The following is a 21,646-nucleotide window of genomic DNA, read 5'->3' on the forward strand; positions in this document are numbered from 1 at the left end:
ACTAAACATGTAAAAGAACTGGACTTCATTAGTGGCACTACCTTTGATGAGTTAACAGTGTTAAAGTATCATTGGGATTGTGCTGTTTTAAAACAGATGACAGGCTTATGTGAATTAATGTACACAAGAATTTAGTGCAGGTTTAATTTCAGTGAGTGAGAAAAATACTTTAACAGGAATAGATGGTTTTCATTTCTTTCTAGTGGTCAGCCTTTTTTTTAAGCTATCATTTTCATCCATTATGTCCTTCACTGAAGCTTCAGTTTTCAGTATTTTTCATAAATTGCATCCTTTTTTTTCTTTTCTTCTTGATTTGTAAAAACACCTCAGGATGGCACACATGAGTTTTTGCTGTACTTTGCCTTGAGAGCTCACACACATACGTACAAACACAGCTACACATGGATGGATACATGGGATAAGAGCAAAACAGAAGCACATAAGCCAGCTTCCCCATCCATTGTCTGTAGTGTTAGTAGTCACATGTTCAATTTTCGATCTCCTATAGGTCAACACTCCCATGACCTGTTCAGCAAGGGCTTTTGGGATTTAGAGTTCCCTCAGGTCAACTCTAAATCCTTGCACAAGGTTTTACCATAGCTACTTTTGTGTGTGCGTGTGTGTGTGTTTGTGAGCAAGTGTGAGAGAGAGCTAGAGACTGCATTGATTACCTAAATAGAGAGATTGCTCCAAAAGACCTGATCAATAATGCCAATCTCCTGTCTTTACCACTTAATCAGGAAAAGATTAAAGCACCTTCTCATTGGCCTGCAGGCACATGTATATGTATATGAGATGCCTTATTAATTTTCTTCTTAATAGCTAAAAACTCTGTGCCTCCACATTCTGAATATACATGTGTGGGTATGCATATTTCTACATTTGTCCAACTTTAATTTATAAGGGACAGCCTTTTTGCATTAATTAAATAAATTAACTAAAATATGTTTTGTAACGCGCAGTTTCTTCTGAATCATTATTTCTATGATTGGCAGGTGCTTAATTAAGAAGTAAAGTCTTCCTGATTATTAAGGCAATAAAAAAAGGACTGTATAGATGCACACACCTCACCTGACACACAGACATGGATTGATGTCAACACGTGAATATGTTGATGTGAGACTGTGTAAAAATTCAAAGATGCTTCAAAGACGCAGCTGCTAACAACACATTGTGATCCAGATAGTTTCACTTCATGCTTCTTTATCTCATTATACACCTGTGTAGTTACACCACAACATTCCTCCTCACTGTTATCCAGCTGGCAAGCGTAAATAACAATAAAATATGCAGGGAAATTAACTTCAAATGCAAATAAACTTCACTTTACCTAATACAAGAATAAAACGAGAAAAATAGATGCTGTATTTGCGAATCTCATAAAGTCATTTTTTATTCACTATAGAACATAGGAAACATTACATTTGAACTGAGAATATGTCTAGATATTGCAAAAGTAAGTGATTCTGGAAAAAAAAAAAAAGAAACGGCTGGAGAAATATATTGGAACTGGAGTGTTTTGGCAGAACATCAGTTGCACAAATAGGTATTAAAAGAGCATCTTAGAAGTACAGAGTTTCTCATGGATGGACAGAGGTCCACCAGTTTGCAAAAAACTACAAACTGTACAAACGGTGGAGCAATTTCAGAATAATGTTCCTCAACATAAAACTGTGAATATCTCAACATCTACAATACATAATGTCATTAAAAGATTCAGAGAATCTGGCGAAATCTCTGTGTGCAAAGGACCTGGCTAAAATAGCTATTGGATGTCTGTGTACACAAGACCCTCACGAGCCACTGCAGTAAAATCAGGTGAGATTCTGTCATGGACATCACTGGATTGGCTGAGGAGGAACTTCCAAAAATCATTATCTGTGAACAATGTTTGCTGTCTCATTCACAAATGCAGGTTAAAGCTCTATCGTGCAAACAAGAAGCTATATGTGAACACTATCTGAAAGGTAATTACAAATGCAGCTAGACAAAATGGAAAACTGTTCTATGTTGAAATGTGAACTTCTTTTTGGAAAAAATAGACGTCAGACTATAAAGAGAGGGAATTGCCTAAGGAACTGCAATATTGCACAACTGGAAAAATATCATCATTACTATATATACTATATACATTATATAAAGGTACATTTATATAAAGGTTGTAGAGCAATATCTGCTCCCATCCAGATATTGTCATTTTTAAGGAAGGCCTTGCACGTTTCAGCAAGACAATGCTAAAATACTGCATTTATTACAAACGCATGGCTTTGTAATAAAAGAGCCCGAGTGCTAAACTGGCCTCAGAATCAGAATCAGAAAAGGTTTTATTGTCAAATGTTGAGCAGGTTTACAACATTAGGAAATTGCTGCGGTACTTAGTGCAAACATACTGTCATATGGCCTGCTTGCAGAGTTTGCACCAATGGCACATCATGAAATGAACATTATTTCAAAGACTGTTATGCGCATACAATCCTTTATCATACAAGAGTGGGACAACAAATACACCATGTGGTATCTTCAGTTTCCAGATGTTTGTGTTAAACATGGCCCTGTCCTAACTCATCTAAGATGTATTGTGGCCATCAAATTCAACATGACATTTGTTTTTTTCTTTAAATGGTACATTTAAGTACCATTTAACAAGTTTACATTCTGGATGTGTTCTCTATGTTCTGTTTAGAATAAAATATACACTTTTCTTTATATTTTATGTAGCGCCCCAACTTTTGGGGGATTTGAGGTTGTAAGTTAGAGACCAGTATCTTTGTTCTCTCATCTTTTGTGATTGTACTATACCAGCTATATCCGTAGAATGCTGAATTTGATAGTTTTGTAGTGTTTTCTTAAACACACATAAAGGAAAGGACATAATTCTGCAGCTGAAAATGGACTTCCATTGTTTAAGTTCTGATCACTATATTCAGTGACAATATAATAACAAGTCTTGTAAAGATACAGAAGAGCACAGTAGGTGTATAAAAAAAGTTGGCAGAATGTTAAGATAAAGTACAAAAACAGCCACAGTAGCTTCCTGACAGACATTTAGAGGCCACATGTGGTCATACGTTGTCTCACTACACCATCAAATCAAATCTCTATTGCTGGATTTCAAAAACCCAGTCAAAATTACAAATGTATACCACACTCTTAGATATTAAAAGAACAGCAAGAGATATCTTGCTCAGAGCTCAGAGCTCGTCTTAATCCAAAAGATGACAGACACAAAACACCCGATAAGAAGAATGAAAGAGAGATTTAAGAGCTACACAGCATGCTTTGAGCAGAGACCCCAGGGAGCCATTTGAGCACATCGTACTGTGAACATCTTGCATCAACGTCATGTTTCAACAGGAAATCTGGGAATGTAACTGATCTATTAAAAAGCGATTTAGTCTGCGCCTCTCTCTGCTTTGTTGCGACTTTTATGTCTCAACCTCAAAACCCCATTGTTTTGTGAAAAAAAAGTTTGTCATGGAGATTATGTAGATTGAAGGTTCTTATCTTTCTTCACGGTACTGAGACTACTTTTTGCCCTTCTTGTTGAGGTATAGACGACATGAAAATGTCCTGTTATTGCATCTAAAGGACATGTGTGGTCCTATCTGTGCTATTTTACCAAGACTGATAGAACTGGCTGCCCTGGGAATCGTACAGTTACACTCCCAGGTTTTAGAAAAGCACACAATCTCAGCAAGCTCTTGTTTTCTTTTTGAGAAAAAGTTGCCGGCATTTGCTTTGTCATCAGGATTTTTCCTGCACCTTTTGCTTCTACGTATTGGTAAAGTGTCAACATTGAGCTTTTGTGTTTTGTGCAAATGAAGAGAGCTAGCCAGCCGCAATGTAAACCAATGTAAAAGCATTATGGAAGCTATTTGTGAGGTCTGTGAAGAGTGACAAAATTCCCTAGGCACATACAAACAATTGCACAAATACACACATTCAGACACACCACCTGCTCTATTTGCTATAATAGGTGTAAATGAATTAGATTTTGATGCTTTAAAAGCTTCTTTCGGCCTGGTGTTGAAAGTAAATGTCACTCTAATGGTGAGGCGTCTGTGTGTACAAGCCACTGATGATAGAGAGAGACAGAAAGACTGAAGTTGGGAGCTAGAAGAAAGGCGAATGGATTATAAGTGGATTTCAAAGAAGGTTACAGACAAGGATGGAGTGAAAAAGGTATAGAGGATAATATGGTAGGAGCACATATTCACTATTAGATGGATAAATGAGTTGTTTGCATTTATGGCTTAGCCCATTGCCCCAATAATGGCACTTCAATTATTGATTTGCCACTTACCAGATTACTGCAAGGATAAGAGACAGTGAAGAGAGATGTAAGGGTGGGGACCGAGCCATCGCTCATTCTCCAGCAAGGACACAAAGATTTCTTAAAAAATTGCATAGAATCTACAGTATGCAATCTAAAGTATGCTTCAACTTGCAGTGAATATCCACGTCAATATTTATGAACACAGACAACAGAACAACCCCTTGCAGCCTTTTAAAGACATGTGATTGAAAGATCAATAAATATGAAGACAGTGACAAATATGAGGATATATGAGTAAACAATGTTAGAAAGACAAAAGGGAACAGTAACAAATGAGGAAAGCAGAGGCATCATTTTATAAGAAAATAACTGAATAAAAAAATACACTGAAGATTTGTATAAAGGTGAGGGGATATAGCTGTAAAGTTATCCTGTTTGAAAGATCAATGAAGTCTGCATAAAGCTTATTTTATGATGCTGCATCTGTGTACCATAGATGCACAGAGGGTGCATATGCTAAAATGTGAGCTGGACATGGAAAGGGACAACATCAGCAAACAGGAGCAAAGCTTAAAGTATCAAAAACAATATGAAAAGCATGGAGAGTGGCCACTTCTGCTCTTTAGCTGTGTCCCAAAACGTAGGCTGCATCCTTCAGATGACCCGGCCTTAGCCTACGTGGGCCGGGTCCTTCGAAGACCGAGAAGGCCGGAAGTGCGAGGCTGTGAAATGGGACAGTCTAACCTTCAGATTTGCGTCACCGCTGTGTCGGTGGAGTTTAATAAACTCAGCCATCTGCTCATTGCTATCTAAAATATAACAGGACACTGGCGTAAATTCTTGACCGTCAGTTTAATCAGTTTTCTGTTTGACATTTATTCAGCTGTGTGAAAATCCCGGAGGAACCCACCCGATGGATTAATAAAGATTTATGTAATCTAATAATCTAATGACTTTGATCTCAGCCAAACTGATTTACTCCGGAAGCAATAAAACACCGAAAAAAGTCAAACTATTACATTTTTAAGTTATCCGAGTGACTTATATATCATGTTTAACCTGAGTAGTGACAGACAGGGGGGTCTGAAAACAATGAAACCGGGAGTCCGCTGCTCTCGCCGGCTCGAGTGACCATTGAACAACGGCTAGATATCGAGCGGGTGGGTAACAGACGTCTCCAAAATCTTCGGAGCACTTTTGCAAATATGCGATGTCTTGATAAACCAAGCAGATATTTGAAGTTTACACGGCTACTTTCTCGCCTGAAAATATGTTAAAAGTTTATTTTGTGACCCAGAAAGATTGATAAGAGTAATATTAAAACTTAGTAGTGGCCGACAGTGTTGGAAACTGAAATTGGCTGGGCCGCGCTATGAATTCTGGGATATGGTGGGCCACGAAGGACACACCCGACCCACAAATGTGACAAATGTGTCCTTCAAATTCGTGGAAATGAAGGACACATTTGTCGGCCGCATTTGAAGGAGTCGACGAATTGGGACAGCCTTTGTCGCCTGGCTGTGAAGTAATCGGCCTTCAAATGCGGCCTCCGAAGGATGCAGCCTACATTTTGGGACACAGCTTGAAATTGGCTGGGCCGCGCTATGAATTCTGGGATATGGTGGGCCACGAAGGACACACCCGACCCATCCTTCAAATTCGGGGAAATGAAGGACACATTTGTCGGCCGCATTTGAAGGAGTTGATGAATTGGGACAGCATTCGTCGCCTGGCTGTGACGTAATCGGCCTTCAAATGCGGCCCCCGAACGATGCAGCCTACGTTTTGGGACATAGCTTTTGTATGTTGCCACGTCTCTATAGCTAGCAGAAGGACAAACGATAGCACAAGGAGGAGCCTGCCCACAGACAGTTTTTTGTGACACTGCCCCCTAGTGACAGTACACTACCACAACATATGGACAATGGTCCGCAAAAACTGTCCATTAGCCCTGCATTGAACCAATGCAAAAACACAGAAAAGCCTTAAGGAGATATTTGCAACCACTTTCAACTTAAAGACCAGTAAATCACAAAACCTTCAAGAAGAAGACAAGATTCAAGTCCTTTGTGAAACTTTATTTTTGCTCATAGTCTGGCTTGTTTTCATGAGGCGCTTACTTTTGTTTCCCTCGTTTATTATTTTTGTTTTTACTTGCTGTTTAGTTAGGTTTGGACATAAAAACGTGGCTGGGTTTAGGAACAGAATATGGCTTGGCTAAGAATAATTTAAAAAGTTAACCTGGCATGTTGAAAGATAATGCTAAAATCTGTCCAGTGCATATGATGCCAAGGTTTCCACCCGAGCGTAGGTGGGAGTGAGTTTGGACTCAGTTATTTCCATGCAGTATCATAATTCTGTGCTTGCAGTTGACAAGAAATTTAAACTTATATGCCTATTTTAAGTTGTTAAAATAATTAAATATATATCAGCCTTTTAAGAAGCAAATAAGCATGAAGAACCAGAGGATATGGAGGGCAAATGAGGCTTAACCTAAAAGAGATGATGGTGATGCAAAGGCAAATGGCAGGGCCCAATTGAGACATTGAAACATTGAACATATGGGTGTGCCTCTTTGTATGTGTGTTCATAGTGTTTTCTTTAAGTGATAAACTTAACAATAATGAAAATTATGCTATTTTATATTGTAGCATATTTTGTCATCACTATAAAGCCTGTCTACATCAAAGATTATGTTTTTTTATTGTTTCTTTCCTCATTTCTTTTCTTCTTTCCAGTGTCTTGCACTCTCCATGCAGTCTTACTTAACTCTTAACTTACATATTAAAAATACTCCTTTATCTCCCTCCTTACTTAGTTGAAAGGAGAAAGAGGAAACTACAATGATCGCGATGAATAAAGGGTTTCTGTCAGTTTAAAGCAGCTTTTAATGATATGGAAATGGCATCTAACAAGTCTCTAGTAAATGACAACAAGTAAGAGTGTGGGAGGCTTGTGTTCTGACTATTTTCCTTTGGGCCGCACAGACAACAGAGGTCGCAATGTGTCATTCTACATGTGAGATAGTTTCTTATTTTTAGCCAGCAGCCTACACGCTTCACAACCATTTTTATGCCCTTTTAAAGGAGTGACTCTCTTGTCACCCCTTGCAAACAGTGGAAAGTCAGTGACACAGAAAAAGCATATTCTCTCACACATTTGAATTTTTTCTTTTACACATATGCAGTTTGGTGCACAGTGAAACATTGTCCTCTTTTTACACAAGCCAGTTTCTTGTTAAATAAGAGTTGCCCAATAATATCATCGAAGGAAAGTGCTCTACTTCTCTTAAACATAAACTATAATAAAACCTTTGACAATTACAAAACTGTAGCCATTTTATGCACAAAAATACTGAAGTACTAAAAAAAACATTAAAGAATCTTCTACTGTACACTTGTCACTGTAGTGTATCTCTGTGAGAGTGCAGCAATCTGCATGTTAACTAGCCAGATTTTATTACTGCTGAGCTGTATGACTCACCTTTGATATTTATCTAAGAACCTCCTTGTGTCCCAGGTTTTCTCTCTCACACTCATACACATATAGATCACCATATAGGAGCTGCCAAATTTTTAGACCCCACAATCTTAACATTTTGGCAGCTTTTGATTGTACATTGTACTGGAACTGTCGTTTCCCTACACAGGTAAATCATAATCTTTTATTTTATGCCATGACAATCCGAACTACAAAAAAGTAACATAAATAATTAAACTAATATGATGTTAAATATGTCATATATAATTTGAGTCAATCAAATCTTAAGTTAAGCTCCTGTTAAATCAGAATATATCCTTAAAATGATCTTCTATGATATTTTCATACATTAAATACAAATTGTTTAGATTATTTTTTTATACCTGTCATTAATTCATAGACTTGAAATGGCTAACCAATCAGAGTTAATAATATAATTTTTTAGAGTAATTTAGTACAAATAACAATTTACCACTATATTAAAATAATATAATACTTCTCTTAGTGTTAAGTATCATTATTTACAATATTTTGAACGTGATCACATTACAGTGCAGATGCATAGCAGCACCAGGGGTTAAATACTTTGCTCAAAGGCACTTCAGCCGCTGACAGACACAGTCGCGGCGTCTGCTGCCCTTTGATGCAGACTGCTTTTGAAAAGTAAAAGTGAAATCTCAAACTCTCAGCAGTATTTGTGAAAACAGCTGGTCTCATGCGGCAATATGTGCTGGAACGTTTGTTGCACTGAGTTGACCCAGTTATTTTGATGTACGTGTAAGCGTTCGAGTGTGCTTGTGTGTGCGTGTTGACACGGTAGACCGATTCATCAGTTTTTGTCACGTTAACAGATTGACCTCACACCTGGGAAACAATGTGTGAAATGATGGCTGTGTGCACTTGTTTTTGTGTGTCATAGTGTGTCTGTGTTTGCTATGACATTTGTGACCGAATGAAAACATGATTGTCGGTGTCTTAGCGATATTTCATTGTATCAAAATAGCTTTTTATAGGCGTCTGGGGGCATCCATTTTGTTTGTGTGTTTTGTTTGGATGACATTGTTCCATATGTGTGAATATACAATGATAGGTGGATGCCGACACAACTCTCTGGAGTGGGGCCTCAGGGGTTCTACTTCATTCCTCGGGTGCTCAATTAGATTGAGATAAAGTGTGTTTGGAAGCCAGGTCAACTCTTTGCGTCTAGTGCTTCGTGAGCAGTTTTTTCAGTGTTGTGGGACACACTGGTGCGTCACGTTTCTAACTAATATCCACAAGAAAGTCAGGACACAAGGTTTCCCAGCAAAATGTAGTAAAATAATAAATTCGTTTAACCTGTGAAGGTCTTTAATATTGTGCCTTTTGTGTTTGTGGATACATTATAACACTTCTGCTTCCTTCACACAGAGAATTGTCATAGTGAGAGAAGTTTCTGGGTAACAGACATCACACGTGTTGTTTGAGTGTCAGACTGACTCAAGTCTGCTTTAAAAAACAAACAAAAAACAAACAAAAGCAGATAAACAAAAGTACCTGTGGAAGGAGCTTTACAGAGCATCAAAGGACAAAAAAAGGAGTATTGAGAGCGTGTGTTTGTGTGAATAAGAAATGTAATCAGAGCCAGTTCGCTGTGGAAAGACCTGTTTAGAAACCCAGGCTAGATTAATTTTACATGCACGCAGGCAGCGTACACACACAAACCGCCATTTAACTTCAGCAGTGAGACACACTCCTCAGCTGTCAGGCAGGCCCACATCAAATTACCGTAACTTCAACAATATCAATACACACAGGCACACATAAACCATCACATTAACCATCATACTCTCAGACTTCCACAGTGCCGGAGTGGATTAGTTCCATTGAGTTGAAATGGATGAAATGTTTTGAGGCATCAGTCGTTTTCAGGCACCTGTGTATGTGTATTTGTGTTATTCAAGATCAGAATTCAGATAAGATTAAGGTTATGGTAATCTTCAAGGAATTAAAGTCAGTGACAGTAAAAGTCAGTGTCCTTATAAATGTGTCACTTTGTGTATGGGTTTGCCCTGCCATTACAATCTATTGTCTTCACATCATATCACTGCCTTTAAAATCAAGTATTTGAGTTATAAAGTATGAATTTCTCTCATGAAAATTATATTTGCGAATTGGAATCTTAGGAGGTGAAATCGAGCAAACAAAACTTTCTAATGGTTCTGTTAGGCTGCTAAAACTAGCTCTCACATTGTGACTGTACTTTAGTCAGCCAAGAGATAGCAAAGCCTTTCAATTTAGACTGTTAGGTCAAATTACACACCGAGCAGAAAGTGGGCAATCACTTTTAAAATAATTCTTTCTTTGCAGCTTCTTCAATCTGGGAAGCACTGCTGTGCCAGTACTTACTTTCATTTTGTCCAGACACCATCACATTTGCCTCTTTCCTACTGTTTCTTTTCTTCCTTTTTAGATAAACCATAGATATCATCTTCATATCTTGAGTCTGCATGAGTTTTCTTTTCCCCCACATTTGGGATGCGAATGTATGTGACAGCATACATAAAAAGGATTAGGTGAAGCGACAACGTCAACTCTGGCCACTACAGTAAAGATGGAGGGGCAACATATTAATTTCCTCAAACTACTTTAAATTCATTGAAGAGAAGGCATCAACTTGTTGGAATACATAATTAAACACTAATTGATGCATATTTATGAGTACAATATTGTTTTTTTCTACTAAATAACCTAAAGAAATGACTCACTGTATTTTTAAGCTCCTGCCCCCTACACACATTATATTTCTTCGTACTTTGATTCGGAACATTTTCATACATGCGCAAGAAGTGCAGAGTCACATCTGCTTGATTCAGTATCTCTTCTTTCCCTTTTCTTGCCAGTATCCTAGTCACTTCAAACTCTCAGTCCACCTGATGGCAGTCAGCCAAATGGAGGAGGCCAACCCATAAAAGCTCCATCCTGCTCCATAAAGCACTGACTAAAACACACTTAAACAACGAGCCGACAGAGAAAATGTGTTTTACGTCTTAGTGCAGAACCCCAGGGTGTGGATACATTAAGACATTGATATACAGTTCTGGTGAATTAAAGAGCCTGAGGTCTTTTTTTTTTTTTTTGCTTTATCAAGCATCTGGCGAATGTCACACAAAGCTAGTCAACTGTGTTCCAGCGTTTTAGTATTTAGAAATTAATTGTGTGTTCAACAGTAATTAGGCTACAAAGTCATGTTGCTGCACGTTTCTGTCATTACTACATTTACAGGATAAATCCATCAAGAAGATGTTTATTTGTGCAGCAAAAGTAATAGTGGTACGACAACTGGGTTGACCTTTTTTATGTGCTTAAACAAAAACAAAACAAGTCTAAATGAATAACCAAGTAATTCTCAGGGTTTACTTTGTGGATATTTGTGCTGCAGCCTAAATGCAGTGGTACACATAACAAGATGTTAATGACACCTTGAAAATTATTTGAATGGTATGGAGCAAAGCAGCCAAAAGAACCAGTTATCAGAAGTGGAAGATTAAATCTGAATTCCGCATACCCTGGAAAATGTTTTTCACACAATATTGACTAGGGCTGTTCGATATAACGACATATATCGGATGACGATATAAAAACGTCTATTGTTTCATTTTACGCTATCGTTTGTTTCGTGGTGTCGCAAAATAAACTGTTTACGGCAATATTTTTTCATCGTTTTGATGGTCACTGTAGTGGCTATATTAATTTCTAAAAGTGCTCTCTTTCTCTTATATTTAATATAACCACACTACGGATGGACAAGCGCCTGTTTTTATGAGTTGTGGTTAGCAACAACAACAGTAACAGCATCGTGTGTAGGCTTGTTTATGTTCCACATAAACCTTTCACAATAAAGCTCAAGATCCTGTTGAGACTTTTCAAAATAAACTGAATCACATGAAAGAGCAGATTATTTACGGATGAGAAGTAAAACAGAGCCGCCAGGTGCTAAAAAATAAACCTTAGACTCAAACGTTAGAACAGGCTTTTCCCCGCAGCACGCTGTGTAATAAATACTCACAAAGAAAACGGCGGCTGTTGCAACTTATGTCTAAAAATGTATAGTTTCATGCATCGGTTAAAACACTCGACTCCAGCTACATGACGCGCAGCTGGAAACACTTCCCGCAAGACGAGCTGCACGAGATTCACAGAATTTACAGAAAATGTTACATTTTTGTGATTTATATCGTTATCAGGACGATAGGATTCTTATATGATATGAGATTTTGGTCATATCGCACAGCCCTAATATTAACCAACTTTGTTAGGTTCAGTGAAAGATTCATTATTGATAATGGAACAACAGCTATTTCATTAGTGTCATTTTTGTATTTTTGTTTCTCTAGGTTCGTTCATGGTGGTGAACGCTTCAGGCCGGGCATCAGGTCAGAAGGCTCACTTGTACATGCCCACCCTGAAGGAGAATGACACCCACTGCATCGACTTTCTTTACTCTCTATCCAGCCGGGATGGAGCCAGCCCAGGCACACTCAATGTCTATGTCAAGGTGTGTGTTCAGCGCGTGTGTGAATGACAGGGGGGAGCGGGTAGATTGACATATGAAGGGCCTGATGAAACTTGAACATGTACACAAACAAACACACCTCTGTTCTCTGTTAGGAGGGATGAAGTTAGCCCTCCGGCACTAAATATCTATGTGTGTGTGTGTGGGTGTGTGTGTGTGTGTGTGGGTGTGTGTGTGTGTGTGTGTGTGTGTGTGTGTGTGGCTGTGTCTGTCTGTCTGTCTGTGTGTGTGTCCAAGAGAGATAAAGTAAGAGAGAGAGAGAGAGGGAGAAAGAGAATAAGTGATAGGTAGGTAAACAGAAAGCCATCATCTATTCCCTTTTAGCAGGGATCAAGTTAGCTGTAGTATACGCTGCTAGATAGCGGAGCTCTTGATTTTTATGTAGTTTGTGGACTTTTAGAAAGAAGGAATTATTTGTGGCTTGCTTCTATCAATGGACTCAAAAGCTGATTACGAATACCAACCATTAAAGTAAGCTAACAGTAAACATTAGGAGTAGCTGCCATGGGATAGAACAGTAGTAGGTATGGACTTGCAAGAATGAATTTTTTATGTTAAAGTACGAATGCACTCATGGGCACCTGAGTAGAATCTCTACATGTTCAGCTGTCTCCATACGATGACTTCTATAACTTCTATAGTTCTATGACTGCAGACCTTTGTGCAATTGATTCAGTCACGGCTTAAAATGCAAAACTATTCACAGTAAAATGCAATATGTCAGGTTATAATGGGAAACAGCATGTTACTGTTGGAATTAGTAGTTTTCTTACTGCAGTTTGTTAATTTTACCCTTTTCTTTGTTTTATCCACTAACTCTGCTTTAATTAAACCGTGCCTCTTTTTCTCTCCCTGCCTGCAGGTGAATGGAGGTGCTCAGGGTAACCCAGTGTGGAATGCCTCTGATACTGTCACTGAAGGTTGGGTGAAAGCTGAATTGGCCATTTCTACATTCTGGCCCAACTCCTATCAGGTACTACAAATGCACACACGTCCTCTGGACATACTCTCACAGACATTGTTTAGGTACTGTACGGCTTAGATGCACATAAATAACAACAAATGTGTCATCGTCCAAAAACACATGGATCTAACTGTAGGTTGAGCACAAAAGGTACATTTCTTGACAGTCACTCTTTAATGACTTTCTCTGTTGTGTACGTGTGTGTGCGTGTGTGTATTGGTCGGTTTAAGGTACAGAGACATACCCTGCTGTGTTATTTTATGAGGCTCCACAAAAGCAACTCTGTTGTACCTAATGACTGAGCTGTACTCAGTAAATGCAGGCACCCCTGTGTCTCACACAGATACAAGGCACAATGGTAATCAAAGTGAATTAAATGTCAGTGTGTCTCTGTGCATGTTTCCTTCCCTAATAAAGAGTCACCACCTGGGGGGAAATAGCACTCAGTACAGTACAGAGTACTGGAGGCCACTGAGGGCAGAAACAAATTTTAAAGACAATTTAGTTCCTCTTTTGAATTGCTTAACTGTTCTAGATCAATAATTTGTTTGTTATTGGAATATCAACATAGAGTTCTAGATATTTGAATATTCAGACATTCCCCAGTGGGAATGCATCAAAAAAAAAAAAATTCTGACAAAATCTCACTAGAAAAATATTAGAGACACAAAACTGTAAATTGTGAACAACATGTATGCTTATCAGGGTCAAATCAGCACCAGTCTTTGTTTATACAGCGAAACAAATATGTGCAATCACAAGTTGGGAATAGAAACCCCAATTTCACACAGTGACATGCTATTACACAAATCAAAATAATGTTGTAAATGCTTATAATTTCAAATTAAATTCAGTTTACCAACACTGTAAACACCATTGTCAAACTGTTGCTAATACAGCAAAGCTTTAGAAGTGACTGTGACTTTTAGAAACTTGATATGTATGCCAAAAGGGATTTATTTTTGAAGTAACAGAGGAGAGTAAAGACTTCCCAGAAGTCTTAAGTATTCAGAGGGAGTCGCCGCTGATACTGCTGAGAATCCTGACAAGTACAGCACAGAGGTGTGTGTGTGTGTGTGTGTGTGTGTAGCGTGCGTAGTGTGTATGAGTCTATATATGTGTGGGTCAGGAGTGCATGGCCCCTTGACAGCCCTGCTGACACCCTGTTGTCATCCTGAGAGTTTGCATAAACTCTGTTGGAAAATATAAGGGACTGTCCTGTTGGGAGAGTAAAATGAGAAAGACACAAAAGAGCAATTAAAAATAGGAAGGAAAAAATAGAGGAAAATGCGAAAATATAGAGAAAATATGGGGAGAGATGGTGGAAAAGTCTGAAAAGTACAACATAGATGGGAGGAAGAAAATGAGGAAAAGTAGAGGAGGTTTAAATGAAGAAGAGAGGAAGAAGGCAGAGGAGAGGCAGCATATGTGGTTGGCATAAGGATGGAGACAGAAGGGATGAAGTGAAAAGAGGAATAGTTGCTGACTTTTAGTGGAAAACTCCCCTGGGGTTCCCATATGAGCTTCATAGGGATGTCAAGATGTTCCAGTTTGTGAAAGAAAGTTCTTATTTTTGAATTTCATTATAATGCTTGCATTTCTTTCATTATTTCTTCCTTTCTTTTTTATCTCTTTCTTCCTTTCTTCTGTCTGGTCTAAGGTAATATTTGAAGCTGTTTCAGTCCAAGGCCACCCAGGTTTCATCGCCATTGATGACATACGAGTTCTGGCTCACCCATGCCGTAAGTGGGAGAGATTGTGAATGTGTTGTGATGGTTGACCCTGCACAACTGTAGCCCTGCTGAGCATCATCTGTTTTAAAGATGTCGCACACTTACACACACACAAACACAGCATAAAGGACAGATTGTGAGGGTCGCAGACAGATTGTAGAGAGCAAGGAAGAAGGTCCAGACCCAGGGTCTTCATCACTCAAATGTGACAAAAACACTTTGCTTCACAAAACTCTGGACTGCTTATTGCCATAGTCTGAGGTCTACTTACTGCACCCTGCCTTCTCAGTATTCTGCAACTCCTGACATTCTCATTCTGCTCCTATTAACTGTCTATTTTGTTTCAGAAATCAAAGTTTTACACTCAGTTTTACGTCTATTTTATAGATAGGAATCAAAACATACTTAGTCATCATATTAGAGCAGTATAGCTAAGTTCATTGATAAATGATATTGCATTCATTTTGAAAGGATTATAAATGAAAATGAAAAGTATTTTATTTTTAATCACTCCACCAGTATTATCTTTGTATTTTATCTATGTTCGGTCTGTCCACCATGGTTCTCTTGCTGATCCTCTCCTCAGCCCTTCTTTCTGTCTGCCTTGTATCTTTCCTTTGAACAGCCGACGCAAAACAATCAGTTCACCTTTGCAAGCCACTAATCGTATTATTCAAAAAGAGAGCAAACATATTTACAGCGTAAGGGAAATAAATACTACAAATTCAAAAAACTAAAATCTAATTTCATTTTAAAAAGACTGAGGAAAAAGATGACTATAAAAAATAATGAAAGATTTTCAAAAGAAGCAAATCTAAGTTTTTGCCCTTGTCATTTGCAACAAGCTGACCATTAATGTCAGGACAAATTATCATTGTTGAGTGATCGATGCATACTCTGTTAGTCTTATCTATGTCTGCAGACAGTCAAAATGAAATTAACCAGTCGCAGGCTGGTCTCAATGGCAGACCAAAGTCACCCAGTGTCTAGCTGTCTGTCTCACTGACAGACCTTCACATCTGTCTCATGGCCACAGAATTTCTCTGCCGTAGTCCAGACAACGTTAAGCTCTCCTAGAACTGAATTAGTATCGTTCATGGTTTCCCTGAAAGTGCTGTTTCTTGTTGCTAGCATAACAGTAACACTTTGAGCAGCATGCAATTTATTTTTTATTAGCATGTTTATTTTGGGTAATTGGAATATTGTTTATCATTTAAATAATTTACTTGTTTATGCAGACTATATATGCATTTGATGACTTCAAAAACATTTAATTCAACATGTATAAAAAAGACCAAGAAGAATGGATTTATATTTATCCTGACTTTTACATATCTATATCATCAGCACATTGCTGTCTGTGTTGCAGGTAAAGCCCCACACTTTCTACGCCTGCAGAATGTGGAGGTAAATGTGGGCCAGAATGCTACTTTTCAGTGTACTGCTGGTGGGAAGTGGTCTCAGCATGATAAACTCTGGCTACAGGTGAGTATGTTCACGTTAGTAAAACTGTGCATAAATGGATATATATATATATACATATATGTTTGTTAATAGGAGGGACAGAATACCACAAACAAAACCATATTTACCCAATTTACCCAACTTGGGGACACAAATATGAATATATAAAAAAGTGTACTAACAGTATTACTAATGTTAACAACACTGCACATTTATAGACATCAGTACCTACAGTATGTACTGCTGTTTACACCTGGAACTTCTTCCTAGACTTTAATTTTAATGGACATATTGGATAAACAGGTATATATTTTTCAATAAACTAAAAGCAAATTTAAACCATTGAAAGGCCAACATAACAGATAAAGTTATTATTCATATATTATTCTTAATTTTATTTTATAGTATTGTTTGGCGAACATCCCCAGTATTACCAGCTCTATTTCAGAATTGATTAAAACTCCTTGTTCTGCTTTGCACCAGTGATTCCATCCTTGCACGTGTGATTTGTTTATGCGCCTGAGTGTATATGCTGTGTGCAGCCATGCCTATGTACTCATTCTGCTTTACATCCATGTGCATTGGCAAGCTTACATGTTTTCACTAAATGAGTATGTACTGCTGAGAATGCTCCAAAGGAGAGCAATGACCCTCCTCACCCAGGGGGTCTATATGGGACAGTATGATACCACAATCATACGCAAAGCAAAGAAAATGACAGCAAACACTTGGAGTCTTTGTTGAAAACTCTCTGGTCTTTTCCACCATGCAGCAATGGAATGGTAAAGACACAGCCCTGATGGTGACCAGGGTGGTGAACCACAGACGTTTTTCTGCGACCGTTAGCGTTGGCGACACATCTCAGCGCAGCACAAGCCGCTACCGGTGTGTCATCCGATCAGACGGTGGATCTGGGGTGTCCAACTATGCTGACCTCATTGTTAAAGGTACGTTCCTCTGTTTAACTTCTTTAAACTACAAAAACAAGATGATTTATCTTTCATTTAAAACCAGAGCATCGGAAAGCAATTTTGATGGATATAAGTAGAGCATTGTTCAACAAATCAGATAAGAAAGGATGGAGTAAAGTGGGACAGTTTCTTTAGAAAGTGAGAAACAAGCCTGGGTTGTGGTTGTGTAGTTGCGTGTGCATTTGGCTGTTGCTCATTAGGGATGTGAGAATGCTGAGGATAGAATACTGAATAGACTTGAGAATAGTGCCTAGAACTCACAATGAGCCCTCATTCACTCAGTTTCTGCCCGTCTTTGTCCATCTTTTAGTTCATTTTCTTCCCAGTATGTTGATTCTTATTCCCTCCCTTTCCCACAATCTTCAAAACTCATACTGGTATTTTGTTTAGTTATTTTAAATATATACGAAAAAAAATTTTTTTTTATCCTCTGCATGTTCATAGTCACCTAATTAAAATATGATTTTGTAATAGTTTATAGTAGTTTCTTCTTCATTAGGTCAAAGGAAGAGTACAGCAGTACTTCAGCAGGACTACAGATAAATGTTGGATAGAAAACCTTTTGGGTCATCTACAACTCACAGAACTACTCAAGATATCCAAATCCCAAAAAGTTGATTCTATTCATCTGGACGTAGTGTTTTCAGTGGGAGAAACGTTTCGTCACTCATCCAAGTGACTTCTTTAGTCTCAGCTGACTGCAGGTTTCCCCAATCTTTTAAACAGCACATTTGCACAATGACTGAAACCAGCCCACTGAATAAACAATGGTCTGAGAGGTCAGTTTCTTGATCATTAGTATGCAAATTGTCATGCCGATCGATCAACAACGACTCCATGAGTACTATTCACAGAGAGTTGGGGCATGGGTGCAATCACAGCATTGTGAAATGGTGAAAGATGTACCCTTTGGCCCCCTCCTCGATACAGAGATGCACAGAACAGTACACATAAACTGCCTTCTTGATTCCCTGGTCAAACCAGCGTTCCTCCCTGTCAAGGATGTGTACGTCCACTGTGTGATGTGTCCACTGGCCTGTAGGTGTAAATAGACTGCGGAGTCGTGGCCTGACGAGTTAGCTCTTCTGTGTTGTGCCACCCACTTAAGCAGAGGTTGTTTGATGACAAAACGTTTCTCCCACTGAAAACGCTATGTTCAGATGAACAGAATCAACTTTTGGGGATTTCCTTACCTGGATGATTAAGCAGGCATCAAGACAGAGATATCGAAATATTTCAAACCTATAAGAAATGTGTGATATGCACACAGGTGTGATGTAATGGGGTAGCTAAACATGCAATGTAAAATAGAGACAATTTAAACACTAGCTTATCAACAAGCTAAGCTGCAATGCTAACAATATAAACACTAGCTCTGTTAAGCTAGTGTTTATATTGTTGATAAACACTAGCTCATCAACAATATAAATGAAATGCAAGAACATGCAGAAAATACATCATGCTGCCAAACATAAAAAAAACCCCAATTGTCTCAGATAAACTGAAACTATGTTTAATAGAAGGTAATCATTAATCTGACTAATGCTAAAGAAAGTAGCAATGATTTGCTTACAAAACAGATTCTTTTTTCTGTCTCCTGCCTGCTTCTTCTTTTCTTCTTCAGTGTTTTGCTTTCATCTCTTCTCACCTCCTGTTTCCTCTGCCCCCGTAGTGTACTGTTCTGTGCTGTTCGACAAATCCTCTCACTGAGGACATTCAAATACTCTAATGCAATCTATCAACTCTGTGACAGGGTAAAAATATGAAGGAAAATCTGCCATTTAGCAAGTTATTCCCTTTCCCATGGTTCTTGTGAACAACAGGAAATATGGTCCTGTCCTGCTGAGAAGGATATTGATGTACTGAGTAGGCTGGATAATATTGTTGTAAGGACTTTGATAGAATTATAGCATTGCAGCTATCTGTTGTTGTCAGACATAATTACATTCTTTTACCTCTCCCCATCTCCTTCTGTTGCACTGTGTTTTTAATTCTTTTTTATAACGATCTTTGTCTCCACCTCCAAGTTGTGGACTTCATGAAGTTCTGAATAAATAGGAAATAATCGTTACTTTTTCTCAATGTTGACCTGATCGACGTAGCGCCTGCTAAAGGGCCTTCTGTCTCTCATGAAGTCTATAAAAGGGTTCAGTTAGGTATTGCTCAACATAGTGAATACTTGTATTTTAGCACTGATACTTAAATATATGTGAAGCAACACGGAAAAAGATGCGAACACCAAGCAATGTATGCTAATATGTTAGCCTATTAGCACTCTATGATTCTCTTAAGCTACCTTTCTTGCAGCATGGCACACAACAATAGTAACAGGTATTTTTTCCTGGCATTTATCCTTTAAGAAATAAAGTAAGACCCCAAGTTCACGATCTTTTATTCTCTTTTTAAGTGTCCTTGACCAAGACACTGAAGCCCTATGTGTTCAGTCACTGTAGAGCTGAGTTTATGCTTGATCGCTTGACATTCTCCGGGGCTGCCTTTTGACAGCATCTTGTGTTGCATCCTGACCAAAGTTTATAACCAGGGAAAAGGGGTCCAAACACAAAGGAATGGTTTTCTGCAGTTATAGTGTAACATACCCTTCAGTCTATGGGTTCGACTATTTATCATATATAAACAATATATATCTTATGTTTATTTAAGAATAGAGTGCTCCCAGTGAAGTTTAAAGTAGATGTCTAGGATGCATTTCCCACAAACACACCTCTCTGCCCTAAAATATTAAGTGTGAAATATATATATTTTTATATGTATTAAATATATAATCGTGCAGCGCAGGGGGGATTGAACTGTGTTTGTTTTTAATGGAATTTGAATTGCATCACTGAAATCCGTTTCAGTGCAGAGGCGCTCTGGCCTAAATTATGTTCTCAATGCATATTTGGTTTGAATTATGCTGTTAACCTTATTTGGTGTGAAGGATGTTTTAATCTGAAGGGAGGCTGGAATGTGTAGCCTGTGTGTGTGTGTGAGTGTGCTGTTTTGATTAGATGATAGTCCAGGGACTGAAATTGTCATTACCATCTGTTAGCAGAACGCACAGACTGTACTCCTGAGAACATCCAAATGTGTGCGTGTGCGTGCGTGTGTATTGCTTACCTTACTGAATGTGTCTGTGTGCATGCGTGTGTTTCTGTGTCTTACTCCTGTGTGTATGTGTTTGTGTTTGTAGCTCAGGTGCTGTCAGCCATGCATTGTGCCAGGGGAATAGCCCATGCCAACACAGTGAACGAGCAGGAACGGAAAAATTAAACACACACACATGCATGAACACACCTCCCTGAAGCCCTGTGTGCACAGTGTGTGCTGCTAAATGTGTGTAAATGTGGCATTGTCCTTGATTCACATGTTAGTGTACTTGTGAGTTTTCTAATCTATTCATTCATGTGCTGTAGAATCATCCTGTGTGGCTTAATTTCTCTCTGGGTGTGTGTATCATCATGCCTTTTCATTTGCGTTTTCACATGTAAGGTATCGTAAGGTTTTCAAATTAATTTGTGCGGGTATGTGTGTGTTTGTGTCTTCTTCCAGGCTTTCTAAGTGAAATCAGGGTTAATTAGTGTGTTGTTCAGCCAGGTGTGACGACAGGAATCTGGAGAGAGAGACTCTTCTAATCTGACAGCACCCTGTGTGACTGTATGTCTGTCTCCCATACATGCTCATGCATGAATATTCATTTTGTGACACAATAATGCTGACCAGCTGAGCAGATGATTTCTTCCTTGTTGACTAAATTAGAAAAGACAGCTGAAATGAAATGTTCTGAATCAGCCGAGCTACCGCCTGGTGGAGGTAAATTTCTTTATTACTCAGTACAGTTAAACTCATTACAGATAAACCTATTCCAGGATAAAAATGACTGAACTGAGCAAAAAATTGGCATGTGTAGCAACTTTCAAGTAACTCCTTTTGCGGTGTTTTGTTTGCAAAAAAAATCAGACAATACTGGGGAAGATTTGGGTTCTATAATAATATTGGCCAGAGCCAAAGAAAGACATTTTACCCACTGGTCTTCAGATTTTAACATTCATCTGAAGAACGTGGAGCAAAAGCAATCAGAAGTCAGGCTTTTTAAGTATAATGCACAGCTTTACACCTCTTCTGTTATCTTTCCATCATTCAGTGTCCATATTATTGTTTCACCTTACTTCTTTCTTATTCATGCCTCGGCCTGACTTCACACTTCTC

General features: G+C 38.5%; 1 protein-coding gene across 8 annotated transcripts in view; it reads left to right on the forward strand.

The window, feature by feature from the left end:
• Positions 1–21,646, forward strand: part of ptprt (protein tyrosine phosphatase receptor type T) — a 312,417-nt gene that overhangs the window by 70,830 nt on the left and 219,941 nt on the right. For all 8 annotated transcript variants that reach the window (XM_085158891.1, XM_085158893.1, XM_085158894.1 and 5 more), the window contains exons 3-7: positions 12,130–12,290; positions 13,171–13,281; positions 14,933–15,014; positions 16,375–16,490; positions 17,242–17,416. In XM_085158891.1, coding sequence (XP_085015017.1) covers positions 12,130–12,290; positions 13,171–13,281; positions 14,933–15,014; positions 16,375–16,490; positions 17,242–17,416 — 645 coding nt within the window. The remainder of the gene's footprint in view (positions 1–12,129; positions 12,291–13,170; positions 13,282–14,932; positions 15,015–16,374; positions 16,491–17,241; positions 17,417–21,646) is intronic.

The sequence above is a fragment of the Neolamprologus multifasciatus genome, chromosome 5, assembly GCF_963576455.1.
Source record: "Neolamprologus multifasciatus chromosome 5, fNeoMul1.2, whole genome shotgun sequence".
Taxonomy (NCBI): Eukaryota; Metazoa; Chordata; class Actinopteri; order Cichliformes; family Cichlidae; genus Neolamprologus; species Neolamprologus multifasciatus.